The 20,056-nt window shown below is 33.6% G+C and overlaps 2 protein-coding genes across 3 annotated transcripts; both read left to right on the top strand.

The window, feature by feature from the left end:
• The first annotated feature begins 500 nt into the window (after positions 1-500).
• On the top strand, positions 501-16,236 carry LOC137815159 (ABC transporter D family member 1). Of its 2 annotated transcripts, XM_068618223.1 has the most exons (28): positions 501-666; positions 834-965; positions 2,146-2,284; positions 3,889-4,156; positions 5,268-5,492; positions 6,138-6,335; positions 6,485-6,939; positions 7,069-7,207; positions 7,294-7,372; positions 7,839-8,077; positions 8,188-8,492; positions 8,572-8,677; positions 8,768-8,926; positions 11,887-11,986; positions 12,062-12,170; positions 12,426-12,516; positions 12,582-12,706; positions 12,828-12,977; positions 13,077-13,149; positions 13,578-13,758; positions 13,839-13,997; positions 14,120-14,278; positions 14,368-14,604; positions 14,981-15,141; positions 15,301-15,353; positions 15,432-15,510; positions 15,738-15,834; positions 15,917-16,236. In XM_068618223.1, exons 3-27 carry the CDS (start codon positions 2,223-2,225, stop codon positions 15,822-15,824), a joined length of 3,999 nt encoding a protein of 1,332 aa, XP_068474324.1. In that variant the 5' UTR covers positions 501-666; positions 834-965; positions 2,146-2,222; the 3' UTR covers positions 15,825-15,834; positions 15,917-16,236. The 2 variants fall into 2 exon arrangements, with proteins under 2 accessions (XP_068474324.1, XP_068474325.1); XM_068618224.1 differs by lacking the exon at positions 834-965 and having other exon boundaries at positions 535-666.
• Positions 16,237-18,926: 2,690 nt separating this feature from the next.
• LOC137815160 (uncharacterized) lies at positions 18,927-19,776 on the top strand. The gene has a single exon (XM_068618225.1). It carries the CDS (start codon positions 19,040-19,042, stop codon positions 19,589-19,591), a length of 552 nt encoding a protein of 183 aa, XP_068474326.1. The 5' UTR covers positions 18,927-19,039; the 3' UTR covers positions 19,592-19,776.
• Positions 19,777-20,056: the final 280 nt, after the last annotated feature.

The following is a 20,056-nucleotide window of genomic DNA, read 5'->3' on the forward strand; positions in this document are numbered from 1 at the left end:
ATATAATAAACAAAGGATAGTTGTTTTTTAAATTGTAATCTCTATCAAAGAGTTTTATACTTTCATCGTGCATCACATTTTTTAAAGATTTCTATTCAGTAATACTGTCATAATTTATCTCTACTAATAATCTTGTAGCTCTCAATTCTGCATCCCTACTATAACCAATTTGATCAACGAAATCTTCATACACCAAACTCTCACCGTTACCATCAACAACAACTCATTGAAAATTCACCTCATCTAAAAGCAACACACGAGCTACGCAATAACTCACTTTTAAGCTTTTATGGAATGAAAGATCCATTTATTCAAAGTTTTATACAGCAACATCTTGTCGGTTTTCAAATAGAACTGAAACAGATTTCAGAATTTTTATAAAAAAAAGTTTCTAATTCGAGTTGCAAAGACGTACGCAATAACCTTAAGTAAAAAATACACAAAATTTTACACTTTCGTGCCCAAACACATTACATAGTAATTTAGAATATTAATATACTGAAAACAAAGTTGGCGTGACGGAACGGTGCTATAAAAACCCGTTAGACCCGACCCGATCACAGACCATACCGCTGTAAGCCCAAACTCATTTCATTTTCTTCTTTCTCTGCTCTTCTTTTCAATCTCCAAACGCGTGACTCACTTCTCAACTAAATTAATCAACAGGTATGGTTTCCAATGTTTCCTATTTTGCTGAATTCACTCACTGCTTCACACTCTGTACCACGTCTGAATTCCATGAATCTGCTTTGTTATCTGTTGATGATCCACGTGGTAATTCTAATTGAGGTTTTCTTCTCGTGTTTAATGGAATGACTGTAACTTCGTTGCAGATTCTGGTAGTTGCTGAGTATTATTTTTCATTTTTCACTACAATCGATGATATCTATTCTTTAGAGAGGAATATGCTCTCTGACCATGCTTTCGACGTGATAGAGCATGGTTAATGTTATCCACCTTTCAATGTTAGTAATCTCTGTCGCTTTTTATTTTTTCTATTACTTGATTGATACTATTGCGTTGTTGGTTGTTTTTTTTGTTTCTATATGATTTATGCCTCAGCGTTAAGGTCTGCAATCTGCATTTGGTGGTGTAAATGGTTTATGCGTAGGGGTACAGTGTCAGTAATAAAAAAAAAAAACTAGGGTATGGATAAAGCAGGATTTCTTATAGAAGTATCAAAACGGAAACAATAAGTTATTTAATCGTTGGAAATATTTAAAGAAGACAGGTTTCGAAGGAGCGAAGTAGTAGCAAATCAAAAGTGACAAAACTTAGTATTTTACATAGACTGAATTGTGTACTTGAGAAATAAGTGAGCATTTGATATATAGTTATGTTTACCATTAAGTACTAGTATTTGGGCTTAGTCCGGATTAGGAGATTGTTTAAGGGGACCCATGTGTCATAGGTTAACTAGTTTGATAGGCAAATGGGTTATTTGTACTGTTTGTTCCTTTAGTGGCATGCTTGCTTTAACCTTAATTGAGGTCTGAAACAAACAGCTTTGAGGCATTGACTGTTTCGAACATGTGATCCACTCAGTGGGTAAAATCTACTAGTGCAAATGGTTAGTGAGAAGATAAAAAGTTCCCATAAACTTTTGAAAGGCAGACTATAACATCCCTTTTGCAGATTATATGACTTTCTTAGTATTTTCAGATTTATGTGTGCTCATTAACACTCTGTAATGATGGAAAAAATGGTTCCTGCCAAGAATTAAACAACAATACAGGGGGGAATGGAATAGAGATAATTTTAATTTTCCTGATATTTGTCTGTACATCATCTCCGCTTGGCTATGTTTTCACATTTGAGGTTTTTGGATTCATGCAAATACCCTAATTATTTCTGCCTTAAAGTGTACATAAATGCTATTTAGTCTCAAGAAATAGCTCTTGCAATGCAACACTGGCTTTTTTGTTTCTAGCTTCAAAGCTGTAATTATTTGATTAAATCTTTTGATTAGTTCAGGTCATAATTCTGTGTAACCTTAGAACATAATTCTCTACCGATGTTACCTAAACATTATTTTCACATTGTTTGACTTGTCTTTGGGATCCTCATTAATTTGAAAAGCATGGTGTGCCTAAAGCATTCTGGCTGCTGATTCATCATTTCTGTATGAAATTCAATGTATGCTAGATTTTCTTGTTCGTGATCAAAAGAGAAGAAGCTACAACCCATTGATTTTTTTATACGGGAAAGGTTGATCTTCCATAATGTCTTCTCTTCAACTGTTGCAACTAACTCGGCGTGGCCAGAGTATTCTGGCTTCAAGAAGGTATTGAACTGTACTTTTATTTTGTGGTGATTCTTAATTTCATACCAAGCATTGAATCTGGCTTACTATTAGACTCAAATTGTTTGTTTTTTGACTTAAATATCAATTTTATATTTTCATCAGCTATTCTGCTCATTATTCCTAGGTATGTTTTGAAGTTCATGTTTCACACCTGGTTGTATACTCTGCCTTGTCTACTATTGAATGAAGAAAGAAACTGATGCTAAAAGAACGTGTACACACTAAAAAGAGTAGTAATTCTCTGTTACAAAAACCTATATATAGATAAGAGAATTACAACTGTTATAAAGGAAAAAACAGAAAAGAGAAATATTTCTAACAACCTCCCACAAGTTCAAGGTGGGTGAAATACAGTTTGTAGATCAACCACTTCCAGCTTGGATCTAAGAAAAAGAAGTCTTGTAGGAGATGGAGGTTTAGTAAGAATGTCTACTACTAATCATGTCAGGAATATATTGAACAATCAGTTGCTTGGCAAGCATTCTTCTCAAACAAAGAAAATGAAGTGCCAAGTGCTTTGACTTGGCATGTAGAATGGGGATTACGAGAAATATTAACAACAACAACACTAAGATTGTCACAATAAACAACTGGAACACAATGAGGGATAACAAGTTCACTAAGTAACTTTTGAATCCAAAGAAGTGTAGTGGTGGAGGTTTAGTAAGAATGTCTGGCCAAAATGGAGTACATAAGCCCAACAATCATGATACCTGGGAATTTCGGCAGTACTGAGCAGTGATGCATGTTTCATCTAAAATTACGAAGATCGAATGATAGAATGATATAATGCTTATATATACCATTTCAAAATGCCCATGATGCAATCTTGAGACTTCTCGTGCTAATTTAGTTTAAGCTCTTAGAAATTGGTAATTTATAACATTGATCTGTAACAATAACGAAGGTAACATCCCATTTTGGTTTCCAATTCCCCCATATTCTACTCCTATAATAATTGCGTACTGTAACTGATTTTTTCTCTTAATCTTTATTCTCTTCTTTTAACTTCCCATTTGTCAAAACTGATTGTTGTAGTTAATAAATGTCGTTTGTAAAATAGATTCTCTATATTTTCCCAACAAGTAAAATAGACATGGAGTGCCTCCCTTCCTCCCTTTTTTTGCTGCGGAGTGCCATTAGGACCCATAAAACTTCCAAATCATCAGGTCTATTTGCATTGTGAAATGTAAACTTAGCAGACTTTATTGCAATGAGTATTGTCCAGGAAGGAGACAGGTCTGTCTTGGAAGAAGCATTTGTACAATTTTTCATATTTGATCTGAAATTTTCTTCTCTATTACTTCAATTATTTTTAAAGGCAATGGATGTTATGTTGGGTTGATTGATTTGCATAAAATGTTGCACTATTCTTCATGATTTTGACATTACCTTTATACATTTATTTGAGAAATGTTTGTTTTGCTTTGCTCATACCCTGTTTCCATGTATTAGCAATAGTATCTTGTACTCATAATACACCAAAATTTTGTTGCTGACTTGTACCACTGAAACCTATTGTTTAACTAATTTCCATCTACACTGTAACATTGCTGATGCTTTCTCCGCGGGGTTGATGACAGGAAAACTTTATTACTTGCATCTGGTATCTTAATTGCTGGCGGAACAGCTGCATATATGCAATCAAGGTCTAGAGTTAATAGACCTGATTTATTTGGACATTGCAATGGGCACAACAATGATAGAGAATTCACAGAGGAGGCTGGCCTTAATGCGTCAAACAATAAACAAAAGAAAGGGTTGAAGTCACTCCAACTCCTTGCTTCAATTCTACTATCTGACATGGGGAAATTAGGTGCAAGGGATCTCTTAGGTTTAGTTGCTATAGCGGTAAGTCTGTTTTATTCTGGATCATTATGCTTCATGCATGCCTTCAATTTTTAAATGAGGCATAATTTAATGTGTATGTATGTGTGTGTGTATTCATCAAGTTTTTTTATGACATCTACTTATGTTTAAAATTATGAAATCTAGTCCTGATTTAGTGCTCACCACATGTAATATATACTCATTATACTGGTAAAAGAGATCAATAAAAACCAAATAGTTTGTTGATGTCATTTATTTGGGGGCCAAATGTGAAGGCTGTAATGCACACCTTGAATGGGCAGATATGGTTCAGATTCTCCTGCTGCAACTCAACATCAAGAGTGCTGTATGTAAATTATATACACTGGGTTGTCATATTAGATGCTCTGGGAACTTTGGCTGAAGATCTTTATGTCGTTCTTCTTTTTCTTTTATTGGATTTGGGGTGGAGTGTTCCATAAAAGTGTAGACTGTAGAGTGGAAAATAAAAAAAAATATGATTTGTATATTGAAAGAAGATAGTACAGAATGGAAAGAGTTACAAGTTTTCAAATATAAAAATAGCCCTCCTTAAGAGAAGATAAATAAAAAAAGTATCAACTTTATTTTTTTCACTGCATTATTTTATATGTATGGCATGTCAAAGTCCGTAGTTTCTCTACCTCTGATACACCCAGTGATAGCTGCATGGTCTAGAAGGAAAAACACAATACTTCTATAATAGGAAGGAGGTATCTTATTAGCATGAAGTTTTGATAAAACCATAGGTCTTAAGTTCTTATCTTAAATATGAGTATGGTTTGGCTTTATTACTGGGTATGGGTATATAATATACATGCTCTCTCAGACTGTGTAAGATTTCATTTTGCACTTGCTTACCTGTTGGAACACAGGCGCTTAGAATCTCAGTATTGAAGCCTGTGCTAGTAAATGAAATTTTGGAGAAAATTAAAGATGAAATATTTTTATTTGTTTGTCTAAACCATGAGAGACTGGTCCTCGTATACAGAAAAGTATATGGATATCCGAAACTATACGAAAATGAGATATATTGGGGTAACACCCTCTCTCCAAAGAAATAAATGACATAGAGTTTAAAATTAATGACTTTTAGAACTGCATGTATTTGCAGGTGTTGCGAACTGCTTTAAGCAACAGGCTAGCTAAAGTGCAAGGCTTCCTATTTCGTGCTGCTTTTCTTCGACGTGTACCGTTGTTTCTTCGGCTAATTTCAGAAAATATTCTTTTGTGTTTCCTTTTGTCAACCATTCATTCTACATCAAAGTATATAACAGGGACTTTGAGTTTACATTTCAGAAGAATATTGACAAAGCTTATCCATTCCCACTATTTTGAGGTATAAATTGTTAAATTCCATGTCAGCTGTGTCTATTTTAGATTCTCTGAGTTGAACTATTAATCATCTTATATATTCCTTGTCCCTACTGTCTTAAATATTTAGTTGTTGACTATTATCCTCTCTATGTTGTTTCTTTTATTTGCTCTTCTGTTTTACATGAATGACAAGTCTGTTTTCACATTCACTACTATATTTTCGAAATTTGCCTGACGATACCTTCTATTGTTTAAAGAATATGGATAATGGATCATAGTTGGTTATGGACTGTTCTTTTTGGGGGTACATGAATTTAAATTTGTTTAAGATATAAGTAAAACAAAAGGAAAAAACTCAGATGGTCCTGCTGGCTATTTTTTGGATCTTGGCTGCTCCTGCCCTGAACCATTCTGAATGTTTTTCCATATCTTGTATTAAGTGGAAGTTACTTGAGAATGTTCTTTGACCAACTGTTTGCTTCTCAAAGTAGAATAACTATACAAAAGATTTTTTTTAAATTCCTAGTAGGCTGTGCTGACACTCTCATTCTTTTATATTTTATGAGAAGATTATTCTCACAATTAGCTGAGTAAATCCTAAAAAATGCATTATAACACATGTTAGTTCTTGTGATGGCTTCATGTTTATCATTCGTTTTGCTTTCAGAACATGGTGTATTACAAAATATCACATGTTGATGGTCGGATAACTAACCCAGAACAAAGAATTGCCAGTGATGTGCCAAAGTTCTGTTCAGAGTTGAGTGAAATTGTACAGGATGATCTCACAGCAGTTACTGATGGACTTCTATACACTTGGCGTTTGTGTTCATATGCTAGCCCAAAATATGTCTTCTGGATATTGGTATCTCTTTAATTGAATTATTCTGTTTTACAATTTCTGATTAGCCACTTCTATTCATACTTTTTGAGTATTTTTTTGTGTGTCTGGAAGCTGTATGATATTAGATCTGATATGCTTGCCTTCTCAATATACTGTTGTGGCTTTTTCAGGCATATGTACTCGGAGCTGGTGCTGCAATCAGAAATTTCTCTCCTTCATTCGGAAAACTTATGTCTAAAGAGCAGCAATTGGAAGGAGAGTATCGGCAGCTTCACTCACGATTAAGGACTCACTCAGAAAGCATAGCATTCTATGGTGGAGAGAGGAAAGAAGAAGCTCATATTCAACAGAAGTTTAAAGCCTTGGTTAGGCATGTGCATAATGTCCTACATGACCATTGGTGGTTTGGGATGATTCAGGACTTATTATTGAAGTACCTTGGTGCTACTTTTGCTGTTATTTTGATTATTGAACCTTTCTTTTCTGGTCATTTAAGGCCCGACAGCTCAACTTTAGGGCGTGCAGAGATGTTAAGCAATCTTAGATATCATACTAGTGTCATAATTTCTTTATTTCAGTCTCTAGGAACACTTTCTATCAGTGCAAGACGGCTCAATCGTCTCAGGTCTGTTAGATCTTTCATTTCAGTTGTTTTTAGAAGTTGATATGAGAGGCTTTTATTGCGTGCGTTATATACAATACTTTACCAGATCCATTTTGTCTAGATGTTCTGACCTATCTGTATGTATTACAGTGGATATGCTGATCGCATTTGTGAACTAATGGCTGTATCAAGGGACTTAAGTTTGGTGGATGAGAAATCTTCCATTCAAAGGAAGGCAAGTAGAAATTGCATAAGTGAAGCTAACTACATTGAATTTGATGGTGTCAAGGTAAGTCAAATCTGCTCAACAATCTATTGTCTTTGAATTCATATTTTCTTCTCGTGTTTTATTAGTGATGGTGCACCCAAATTCAGGTTGTGACCCCCACTGGTAATGTCTTGGTGGATGATCTGACTCTTAGGGTTGAATCAGGATCAAATCTTTTGATTACAGGTATCTGCACTGAACCATCTCTGTAAATATTGGCCTTTCTTTCTAGGGAGAGGCTACCAACATGTACATTCATTTGAACACATCCTCTAGTCTCTATTACTGGTTGAAGTTTATTAAAAATCACAAATTTTATTGTTGAATCAGGACCAAATCTTTTGATTACAGGTATCTGAACCCTCTCTTTAAATGATGCTACCACCATGTACATTTTTTTGAACAACTGGTTGAAGTTTATTAAAAATCACAATTTTTAGGGGGTCCTACTTTACTTTAATTAGTCTCTACTCTATCTCTATATTGGAAATTTTCAATAAATTTTGACTAACAATGGAGTGTTTTAAAGTGTGTTGCCACTCCCCTTTCTATTTTTATTATTTATCTATTTCTTTGTTGGAAGAGTCGTTGTTAAACTGTGATTTGTGATGGTTGATTGTTTGACATGTTATTAATGCTTCTTTGGCTGAAGGTCCAAATGGCAGTGGTAAAAGCTCTCTTTTCCGGGTTCTAGGTGGCCTTTGGCCATTGATATCTGGACATATTGTCAAACCTGGAATTGGCTCTGATCTTAATAAGGAGATTTTCTATGTTCCCCAAAGGCCATACACTGCTGTAGGAACACTTCGTGATCAGCTGATTTATCCTCTTACGGCAGATCAAGAGGTTAAACCACTCACAGATCGTGGGATGGTGGAGCTGTTGAAAAATGTAAAGTTCACAATCCCATGTTTTTCTCAATTTCACACAAATATGTAGCAGTTAATTGATGATTTTGTAGATGTTATTGTTTATGGAACTTACGTGTTTATGTACCCAAGGTTGACCTTGAATACCTGTTGGATCGTTACCCTCCTGAAAAGGAGGTAAACTGGGGTGAGGAACTTTCATTGGGTGAGCAACAGAGATTGGGCATGGCAAGACTTTTCTACCATAAGCCTACATTTGCAATTCTAGATGAGTGCACAAGTGCTGTGACTACTGATATGGAAGAACGGTTTTGTGCTAAAGTTAGGGCAATGGGAACATCATGCATTACCATATCACACCGTCCAGCATTGGTTGCATTTCATGATGTGGTTTTATCCTTAGATGGTGAAGGAGGATGGAGTGTACATCATAAAAGGTTGGAACTTTACTGTGCAGTTTATTATTGTTCTACTTTGGAGTTATGTTATTGTCTGAGATTAAGATTTAAACTCCAGGGAGGGCTCTCCTAAGGAAATGGAGATTGATACGATGAAGGGATCAGAAACAAAACGACAGAGTGATGCCAAAGCAGTACAACTTGCATTTTCCATGAGCAAAAAGGTTTAGATATTTTCTGATTTTGTTCTAGTTGCCTTCATTGTTCTTGTTTTACATACATTATTGTAAAGATTTCGACAACTTTTTCTCTAGGATTCTGCATTCTCAAGTCCAAAGTCACAGTCGTATTTTTCAGAGGTGATATCTTCATCTCCTTCTATGAATCATACAGTTTCACCTTCTGTTGTTCCCCAACTCCGTTGTAATACAAGGGTATTGCCATTGAGAGTAGCTGCCATGTGCAAAGTATTGGTGAGTACCTTCTGTAAATATGCTCTCATAAGGCGTTTGCTCCTTTGTGTGTGTAGTAGTGTGCTGTATATTTCAATACTTCCATCACTGTTATTTATTCTCAATGCCTCTCGTACTGTTTGGAATGAAGAATTTTAAAATTTCAAGGAATTTGAAATCCTAGAAATTTGAATTGCTTTGATTTAAACCTCCATCATTTTAAACTGTTTTGTTTGGATAAAAATTAATTCAAACTTCTTACATTTCAAATTCTTAGTTTAGATAGGGTAATTTAGTTTCTACTATATCCAAAAAAATAAATATATATGTAAAAATTGAAACTTTAAAATAAAACATTAATTAGTTTTAAATTTTTAATGAGAGAAAAGACAGATTTAATAAATGAGAAGAGTATCAATTTCAAAATCCTATCTTTTTGTCAAAATTTGAAATTTTATAATTTTTAAGTTAAAAAATACTCATAAATATCAAGAATTTCAATATTTTTAAATTATCAATTCAAACAACATGTTCTGAAAATTCTTCATCCAATCACAACATTAGAGTTTGTTTGTGAAACTTTCAGGTATTGTTATTTGGCTGTGGTAATTATAACCCCTAGCATTTGTATTGACATTTCTTAAATCAATTTAATGTACTTGAGTTACCCCTGCAACCGACAGTTATTTTATACTGGTCATTGATAGCAAAGTAGGTGTTAGGTTGGTTAACTTGTTGGCAATTTTGTTTTCAGGCTTTTTTTGGTTGGGAAACTAATGGTTATGATTTTCTCTTCAAATTTTTATACTGCTTTTCTTTTTATTGTTTTTTAATCTGAAAAGTAAAAAAACGTATAGCTTTAAAATGCGGCTGAAAACTCCTCTTTTATTTTCCCATTCATTACTGGTTTACTTCAAGTATCAATGATGCACACTGCTCACAGCATCCAAATGAAAGTTAAAATCCTTTGTCAGAATATTAAGAAAAATGGAGAAAGCTGCTTTTGACTTGTTCTACTTCTCTCTTCCTCAATTGTACCTCCCAATATTACAAAACTTGTAAGACTTGAACATTAAAGTGCAACCAAGTTATAAACCACATAAGTTCAAACCAAAGACAGAACACGAACAGGGACTCAACATAATTTTCTGAAAATAAATTATTTCATCATAAATAACATAATAATGGAACCCAAAAATCTGACTTAGCAGCTTATTGAGGAAGCATACAAAGGCCACTTTTTTAAAATCTTAAATCATTGGATGATGTCCCACATATGGGTTCTGTGCATGTATGGAGGATTTTTTTGGCAGGAAATAAGGGTGTGCATTTAGCCTATAGAGTTGCAATTTCAATTCTAATTTTTTCAGAATTGAAATTGGTTTAGAATTCTAATTCTTTTGTTTGTTTGGATTGTACAAAAAGATAGTGTGAGATTACTCCACTTTGGCACCTCAGATTACAGGTGATGGGTAATGTTATTGATTACATCAGGTTTCAGTAAAAAAAAATATCAATAGAGGTGTTGAGTAAGGACAATGGTGGTGGTCAATTGAGTGGTGAAGTGTAGATGGTGATAAGTGTTGTTACACCGGCAGTGGTGGTGATGGTACCATGGTAGTGAAGATGACATTTGGTGATTTGGCAGCAGCAATGAGAGTGGTATTGGAAGCAGGGGTGATAGAAATTAGGGAAAAGAGGGGAATAAAAAATGTATTAGAATTTAGAAAGGATTTTTATTGTCTTGAACTGAATACAATTGCTCAAGAACAAGTATCTATCCTTATCACAACATATTAAACCTGCTCACATCACACCCTCATAATTCCTCACTGACTATCTATATTCTATACCCTTTTTCTCTACCTGCCATAACTGACTCAACAGACTTAACCACGTTCTATTTTTCTCCTGTACGGTCTCCAGTTTCTCCTTTCATATACTAACTAAGGTTTTAGGTCAAGCTTGTAGCTGACCTTGACCCTCTGCCTAACACAGTGAGAGCGGCAAAAACAAAGAAAACATTTGCCCAATGTGAGGTCAGATTAGGATTTGTTATTTAGAGGGGATGGGTTAAGAACTGAGAAAATTTTATTTTAATTGTACGTTTCATGGAATTTGACAATGGAATTATGATTCCAATTCCAAAATGTATAATTAAAATCCCAAGCTCTAATTCCATATCAATTACCAAATTCATTGAACCAAACAAACACTAATTATCCATAATTTTAAAGCTATCACAAAGTTGCACATCCCCAGCCCACCCCACCCACCAAATACGTTAGACCAGATAGAAATACACCAGCCCAACACGGGGAAGGCAATGAAAGTTTACACCTAAAAGTCCAAACACGCAGGGCCTACCTCAGTCTCTTCCTAGGAAGGAAATAGAGAAAGAGGGGAGAGAGTCAGTTTCGTGAGAGGTAGTGATGGAGTCCTCACATCTGCAGTAAAGGAATATTGTAGGGCTGGTGAGTTCGTTATTTTGAGATTTTATTCTTGAGAATTCTGACTTTGAAGCTTATTGCTCTTATTTTCCTTGTATTTCATCCTCCCATTCAATAAAACAGATTTACAGATTTATTGCTAGGTTTTTCTATCACCAAACATGTATGTCTCTAACAAGCCCCTTGTATTTTTCAAATGGGACGACGCATATACCTACTTGTATGTTAGAAGTAGAATAGTCATTGAAAAAGGGTGCGTCATGCAATTAAATATTAAGCTAATAGGCGAAGGCCTATGAATAATTTATAACAAATCATAGTAAGACCAAGCATGACTTTAAGTGATGCTTTTGAAATCACACAACATCGATGGCATGAAGTGAATGCATATACATGGCTGATTGTGCATTATTTCCTTCATGACTTGCCAGGACCCAAGCATTTGTATAGAGTATACAATGTACTTTGATTGATCTATAACTACAATATTTTTCAGGCACATTTTTTCTTGTGTGGACTGCTTCATTTCAGGTACCCACTATACTTGATAAACAAGGTGCACAACTGCTTGCCGTTGCTCTTCTCGTTGTTTCACGAACATGGGTCTCAGATCGTATTGCATCACTAAATGGTATTTTCTCTATTGACTATTCAATATTCTGAAGATTCATGTGTAAATTGTTAAAACAAAAAATTATTTTCTCAGGTACCACTGTGAAGTTTGTTTTGGAGCAGGATAAAGCTTCCTTTATTCGGTTAATTGGTTTAAGTGTTCTTCAAAGTGCTGCATCTGCTTTCATTGCTCCTTCTATAAGGTAGTTACTGCAAGTACATCCAGGACCTCAGTTTCTTGTATCTTCCACCAGTGACTGGTTCAAACGTGGTTGCCATTGAAGTTTGATGATTTTGTTTATTATGTCTTAAAGAGGAGTATATCATTATTTAATGGGATTTTTTCTTATATATATATATATATATATATATATATATGAGGGAGAGAGAGTTAAACAGATTCTAAAGCATTGAAGCACGGCTGATGTTACAAACCTTTCAAATATCCTGTTCTTCAGGCACTTGACAGCCAGACTAGCACTGGGGTGGCGATTCCGTTTGACACAACATCTGTTAGAAAACTACTTGAGAAACAACGCATTCTACAAGGTAATTGAATATGAATAATCAGAAACTGGTTTGGTTTCAAATTTTTACATGCATATTTTTTGTAGGTCTTTCACATGGCAAGCAAAAATATTGATGCGGATCAGAGGATAACTCAAGACTTGGAGAAGTTAACATCAGACTTGTCTGGATTAGTCACTGGATTGGTAAAGCCATCTGTGGATATTTTGTGGTGAGAACTTCATTACTAAAATTGAATTGTTATATTTTACAACTAGCATGTAAGCACTTGAACATGTCTGATGCTTGTTCTTTTTTTTCTGTTGATTTTCCGAACTATTATTTCTCTTAAGGTTCACGTGGAGAATGAAGCTGTTAACAGGTCAGAGGGGGGTTGCCATACTCTATGCCTACATGTTACTCGGTCTTGGATTTTTAAGAACTGTTACTCCCGATTTTGGTGATTTGATAAGCCAAGAGCAACAACTTGAAGGAATATTTAGGTGAATCCATTAGAGCTTCTGCTGCTTCTATCATGGTACTAGACAAATAGTGTGAGCAGTTGAAGTGATTCTGACCTTTACACTTTGTGCTTCTGGTAGGTTCATGCACGAAAGGCTCTGTACTCATGCTGAATCTGTTGCTTTCTTTGGAGGTGGAGCTCGAGAAAAAGCTGTGAGCGTCTCATCTAAACATTGTTTAATTTCTTTACTTTAAGGGTGTGTATATTTTAGATTGTGTAAGCTTTAGAATGAAAATTACTTCGCACTTCTTCAGCACAATCAAAATGTGGAATGCTTCAGAGTAGGTGCAAATGCAACTTATTTGCACTTCATCCTTCAAATTTTGGATACACCATAATACGGCTTTACCTGGCAAAATCATCTCATTTTCTGCTTCCTTGAACAAGCTAATCCTAATTGCACAACTTTTGCATGAGTTGGTGTTTTGAAATTTAGTTGATGATGTAAGGCTCAAAGTATGGGGCATGTGATTGTATTCTGGGTTTAAAAGGAAAATATGCCTCATTTATTTTTATTTGCCCTACTCTTTTTGCATTGAATATTACAGGCTGTAAATTTTTCTATCTTAACTTTGTGCAGATGGTTGAATCAAGATTTAGGGAGCTTCTTTCCCACTCCAAATACCTCCTAAAAAAGAAGTGGCTATTTGGTATACTTGATGATTTTATCACTAAGCAACTCCCACATAATGTAACTTGGTTGCTGAGCTTATTATATGCTATGGAACATAAGGGAGACCGAGCATCAATAAGTACTCAGGGTAGGTTTGTTGGACTGATCTCAGTTACTCTCTTTATCACCAGCTTTACCCCTTCTGAGATACGCTGTACTATCTTACAGGTGAGCTGGCACATGCATTGAGGTTCTTAGCATCTGTTGTTTCTCAAAGCTTTTTAGCTTTTGGCGACATTCTTGAATTGAACAGGAAGTTTGTAGAGCTTTCTGGTGGTATTAATAGGATTTTTGAGCTTGAAGAACTTCTGGATGCAGCACAATCTGGTACTTCATCATTATTAGTTTAGTAAAACATCAAATAATATCTTACTATTTTTACAGCGATAAATCTAAATAATAGTCAATCAGTCAGTCACCATGTGTTAACCATATCTTCGATGATACAGACGACTCTATCAATAGCAGTATTACACTTCCAATGAGGGATTATCATGCCAAAGATGCTATTTCCTTTTCTAAGGTTGATATTGTAACCCCTTCCCAGAAGATGTTGGCCAGAGAGTTGACATGGGACATTGAGCTTGATAGAAGCCTGCTTGTTACTGGTTCGTATAGTTATTTTATTGTACCTTCCTTTTTAGAAGAGTGAAATTTCTCGTGATTCGAATTTAAACAGTGTGTCTTATTTCCGAAGGTCCAAATGGAAGTGGGAAAAGTTCCATTTTCAGAGTTCTTAGAGGACTTTGGCCAATTGCGAGTGGAAGACTCTCTAGACCATCTGACGATGTGGATCTAGAGGCTGGATCAGGTTGTGGCATCTTTTATGTTCCTCAGCGTCCTTACACTTGCTTGGGAACATTGCGGGATCAAATTATATACCCACTGTCCCGTGAGGAAGCAGAGTTGAGAGCATTGAAGATGTACGGAAAAGGTATATTGGATGCATAAAATAACACAGGACCCAGAATACCCTTGTCGATAAAAAATGATGTTACATGACTATGCATTAGGCACAGCACAGCCGTTCATTTTTACTAAACTAATGTTTAAAATTATGCTTCTTGCTTTGCTTTTGATTGGTCTCTACTAGCTAACATTCCGAGGTGTGATATAGTTGTAACAATTCATGAAATAATTTATATGTTAGTCATGTTGACAGCATTAAAGATTTCTTCTTTCTTTAAATTTAATTTGGAAAATATTTCTTTCCATGTTCTCTTGTGAAACAATAACATTTTCTTTTTTAATCATTTAAAGGATTCCTCCTCCACCCTCATTGTAGTGCTGATCATTGTAATCTTGTTCAGGTGAGAACCATGACTCTAGAAAATTGTTGGACAAACACTTGCAAGTTATCCTAGAAAATGTTCGGTTGAATTATCTTCTAGAAAGAGACAATAGAGGCTGGGATGCTAATCTAAACTGGGAAGACATTCTCTCTCTTGGAGAACAGCAGAGGTTAGGCATGGTATGTAAATCTAACCTATATTTATTTTACCATGAGTTTGTTAAATTTCTTACAAAAACTAATATAATATAGCCTTAAACCTCAGTTGAGGAAGACATTATAATTTGTTTATGATTTTTTTTTCTATTTGGATTGTAACTTTTATCTTGTGTTCTTAAGGCACGGTTGTTCTTCCATAAGCCTAAATTTGGTATCCTGGACGAGTGTACCAAGTATGTATGATTACTTATGCCTTTCTCTCTCTCATGCGGAATTGTTTTAATACTGACTTCAAAATATATTGATGGCAGTGCAACTAGCGTTGATGTCGAGGAACACCTCTATGGGCTAGCGAACAAAATGGGGATCACAGTTGTTACTTCCTCACAAGTAAGAATCTATAATTACCAGCAAAAATTAAAATTTTATCATAGTAAATGTAGAGAAACAAGAGCAGATCACTATTTTTTTTTTTTATCTAAAATGGGGGATTTGGCAAGCATAAATCTATTTGATTTATATTTAGTTTTAACTTAGCTGGTTAACTTCTAATTGAAAATTTGATGACCATTCACGTCACTATCAAAAAATAATTGCCTTTCCTCTTGTCTTCTCAGCGTCCTGCTTTAATACCATACCATTCCATGGAATTGCGTCTGATTGATGGTGAGGGTAACTGGGAACTTCGTTCGATAAAGCAATGATTCTCGCGAGGTACTGTTACTGCTGACTCCCATCGTTACTACTTTAGATGCTGCCCATTCTTAAACATATAAACACTCATTGCAAGCTGCAGCTTCAATTTTTTGCTCCGTAGACTTGTGGGGGCAAACGAACAAAACCAGAAAAAATAGCCAGAATGGTTGGTGATGACAAGGTTAGAGCGCACCACCTTTTATTGATCTCTGCAGTATATAATCAATCATGTACAGTGTTTTCCCCCTTTTTATTATTAGGTAGTGGATACTTATTCATATTTTGTAATCATCGAATGTAATTATTAATATTCTTTTATCTATATATCGGCATCAAACACTAGCCGTTCTTAGAGTGTGTTTGTTTCCAATTACGGAAACAAAGGAAGAGAAGAAATTCGAAAACAAGTTGAAAAAATAATTCTATAACGCAAAAAAACAATTGATTATATATAACAATATAATCTATTATGTTTTTCACTTATTTTTTCTTGGATGTTTATGGAATTTATAACATCCTCTTTGTGAGGCAATTTTTTTATTTTCAGTGGAAAATACAATTTAGTTCCCTTTTTTTAAAATGGTATAGGCATGAGTTTGTTTTATTATTTGCAAATGTAATCAATTATATTTATGTAAACTTATTGTATTATAAATAAAGATTGCAATAAAATAAAATTTTGATATATATATATATATTAAAAATAAATTTTAAACTAAAATAAAAAATGTATATACAAAAGAATATGTTAAAATAAATTACTTTATAAAATTTATATTAATAAATTCAATTTCATTTATTATTTATTTTATTATAATATAAAAGCATATATACTAATAAAATATTAAATTAATTTACTTTAATTTATTTGCATCAGCATAAATAGTGTATTTATATATATACAAACACAGGCACAGTGCTCTTCAGCTGTTTGAGTTCATCCAATTTCAATAAAATACAAGCTTATTGTTAAAGAAATATGCTTGCATTAAATGAGTCCATTTGCAAGGTCAACTACCATAAGATTGAGATTAACAATGGCGCACTTGGAATATTTAACTGATTTTTGGCAACTGTTCATGTTTTCCAACTATACATTCTATTTCTATTTGACATAAATGGACAACTAAACCAATTGTGAAGCAAAGATAGTGCTTGCATACTCATTCCCTCTAATGGAGATTCTACTTCATTGCTATAAGTTTACACAATCTTACCCATTCCTTTCTCATTTATCTATAACCCCTTTAATTCAATAGACCCAAATTGTTCTATAAAAATAGAAAAAAGAAATTGTTTTCCCAGTTGTCACTTGTCTCGACATGGTAAATGGACATAGGTATCATATTAATTATATAATCTCACATTAAGAGATTAATTTTCAATTCATATTCATTCTGAGTTAATAAACTATATGCTCTACTTAGGACTAGTTTATAAGTGTGATTTGATTAATATAATTTTAAAATTGTTTTATTTCAATAAAAAAAATATACCTCTTTCTAATTGTAATTTAGTGGAGGCTGTGAATGTCAAACTCTATCTTAAAAAGAAATCTTAAAAAGAAAGAAGTTGTTGTAAAAATAATTATAGGTTGTCCTTATTTTTTATTTCTTTTAATTAACAGTTAAACGTGAGTTGTTTATTAAAATCAGTAGATTAATGATTTGATATAGTGCAGTATAATTTCAGCTTTGTTTACATCTCTAATCCATTGGATAAAGATCTTGCATATCGTTGTTCCTTTTATGGCCACGGTTGCCAGCAACTTAGCAAACATTCTTTAAGCCTCCCTTTATTCTAACTTTTTTTTCTTCCATTTTTTTAGTCCCCAGCAGAAGACTGCAACTTTGACTGATTGAATTGTAACCCAAAACCATTGCATTTTGATAATCATATTATTGATTCAGACAATTCACCCCTATTGCAATTTCAATTATCTGAAATAGTGACCTGATTATAATATAAATTTCAAAGATATCAATCAGATTTTGTTGATTTTTTTTTCTTATTTCCAAATCTTATCAATCTAGAAACATCTTTCCTATTTGAATAAATGCTTAAATGTGTTTTTAATTGTGGTATCTGTAGGAAAATTTCTTTATTTTTTTGTCACTCTTAAATTGAAAAGTACAACTTTAATCCCTATATAATATCACACTGATTAACTATTTATATATTAAATAAAAAGGTTAAATGGTCATTTTAAATTCATGCTGCTAATATAATATTCACACCTGTTATCTAAAAGAAATTAAGATTCGTAAAATAAATATGATTTATTTATCTTGAAATTAATACTCTAAATTAAGAATAATGATTGAAAACTTTAGAGGAATGGAAATAGAAAATGTGTATTTTACAAAGATTAAAACAGAAATTCACATATTTTATAAATATTAAGAAAAATGATTTCAAATTTTATAAAAAATAAATATAAAAAAACTTTTTATAGCTGTTAAAATTAAAACTTGTTATTTTTATTGAGATCAAAACCACATTTAAGCTTTGAAAAAATTGGAAGAAAATCAAATCAACATGGTAATAAAATAATAATTAACAATTAACAATGGAAGAAAAATCAAATCAACATATATAGTAATAAAATAATAAGAAACAAAGTATACTTCCGTACAATTTTCAACTAGTGGGGGAAATTTAATTGTTTTACAATTTCAGCTTGTTACATCAAATCAGTTGGATAAAGATCATGTTCATTAACAATAATTGTTAAAGGCAGCAACTCAGCAACCATGTTTGCTTAATCTCACTTTAGAACACTAACAAAAAAAAACCTTTATTATAATTTTTCACTTTTGGGATCCCTCCCAAAGACCTGCAACTTGACTCTTGCATCGTAACCCAATACCATAGCAACTCATGGAAAATATAGCCTTTGGAGATTCTGAAGGGTCTTTGTTTAATAAAACAAAATCTTCATACAATCTTGAATGCATGGTCTATGATCTTAGTCGGCCTTATAATACTCCTAAATCATACATTGGCCAGTTATAAACCATATAATATTATATCTAAAAGTATTTAAGGATAAGAGAAGGATCCTCGAAAGCACTTCTAACATGATTTTCCACAATATAAAATGCAGACACATACTTACACTATATATATGTGTGTGTACATGCATAACCATATACACTGAAAACAACTCAAAGAAGCATTTTCTACTCTTATCTTTTATTCCCTGCTAGAGAATTTGATCTTCATGGATCATTCCCATAGAGTTTCTTCCTTCAGTTGTGAACTGAGAATAGTACAAGCAAAAAACGTTGAGTCCATGCAGTCCACAAAAAACCTATTTGCTAGGTTATATCTCCCTGCAGGGACCAACAAAAGAATTCAACTCAACACCAAAAAAGTTTCCTATGAGCCCTTTTGGAACGAGTCCTTCAGCCTAGATTGTTCATGTCCCCGAGAATTCTTGGAAAGCCTTTGGAAGGAAAGGGTTGTGTTGGAGCTGAGGCAAAGCAAGATGTGGGGGTCGCAGGTGGTGGCAAAGGGTGAGATTCCTTGGAAGGCAATTCTTGAATCACCAAAGATGGAGTTGAAGGAATGGGTGAAGATGGATTTGGTGAGGGGAAGTGATGATGCTGATTGGAAGGCACCACAAGTGGAAGTGGAGATTAAGATAGTTGTTGAGAAGGAGAGTGAAAGGAGAAAGAGGATGAACAAAAAATGGGACGAGTGTGGATGCAAAGAAGGGCATGATCTACATGCATGCTGCAGTGTTGACGATTATGCTATATACGTGCTTTAGGTCCAGTTTCTGAGGCTTTTTTTATTAACACACAGAGAAAGCAATTCATGGAGCAACATGATTTTTCTCTTTTTCATTTTCCATTCATCATATTGATGTGATGTTCTTAATGTTGTAATTGTATATATATATATCTCCTCTCAATTATTTCTTTTAATATTCGAAGAACTTCATAATTTAATTAATGTCTGTGTATGCTGACTATTTTCCCATATGATATATTGCCAACTATAAATATAAAATAAATAAAGGAAACTATTGCTAATTCACAAGAAAGAATATAGTTTTAGATTATTAGATTGAATTAAACTTAAATTTTAATTTTTAATAATTATTATAATTATTTTTAATTTTTTCTTAATAAAGTGATGATTAATACTCAAATAAATAATTGGTGTTAATGTTATCACCAAAGATTTATTCCAAAATATATCAAAGATGACCAAAACAAAAATAAATACTCTT

This window comes from Phaseolus vulgaris, chromosome 1 (assembly GCF_000499845.2).
Source record: "Phaseolus vulgaris cultivar G19833 chromosome 1, P. vulgaris v2.0, whole genome shotgun sequence".
NCBI lineage: Eukaryota > Viridiplantae > Streptophyta > Magnoliopsida > Fabales > Fabaceae > Phaseolus > Phaseolus vulgaris.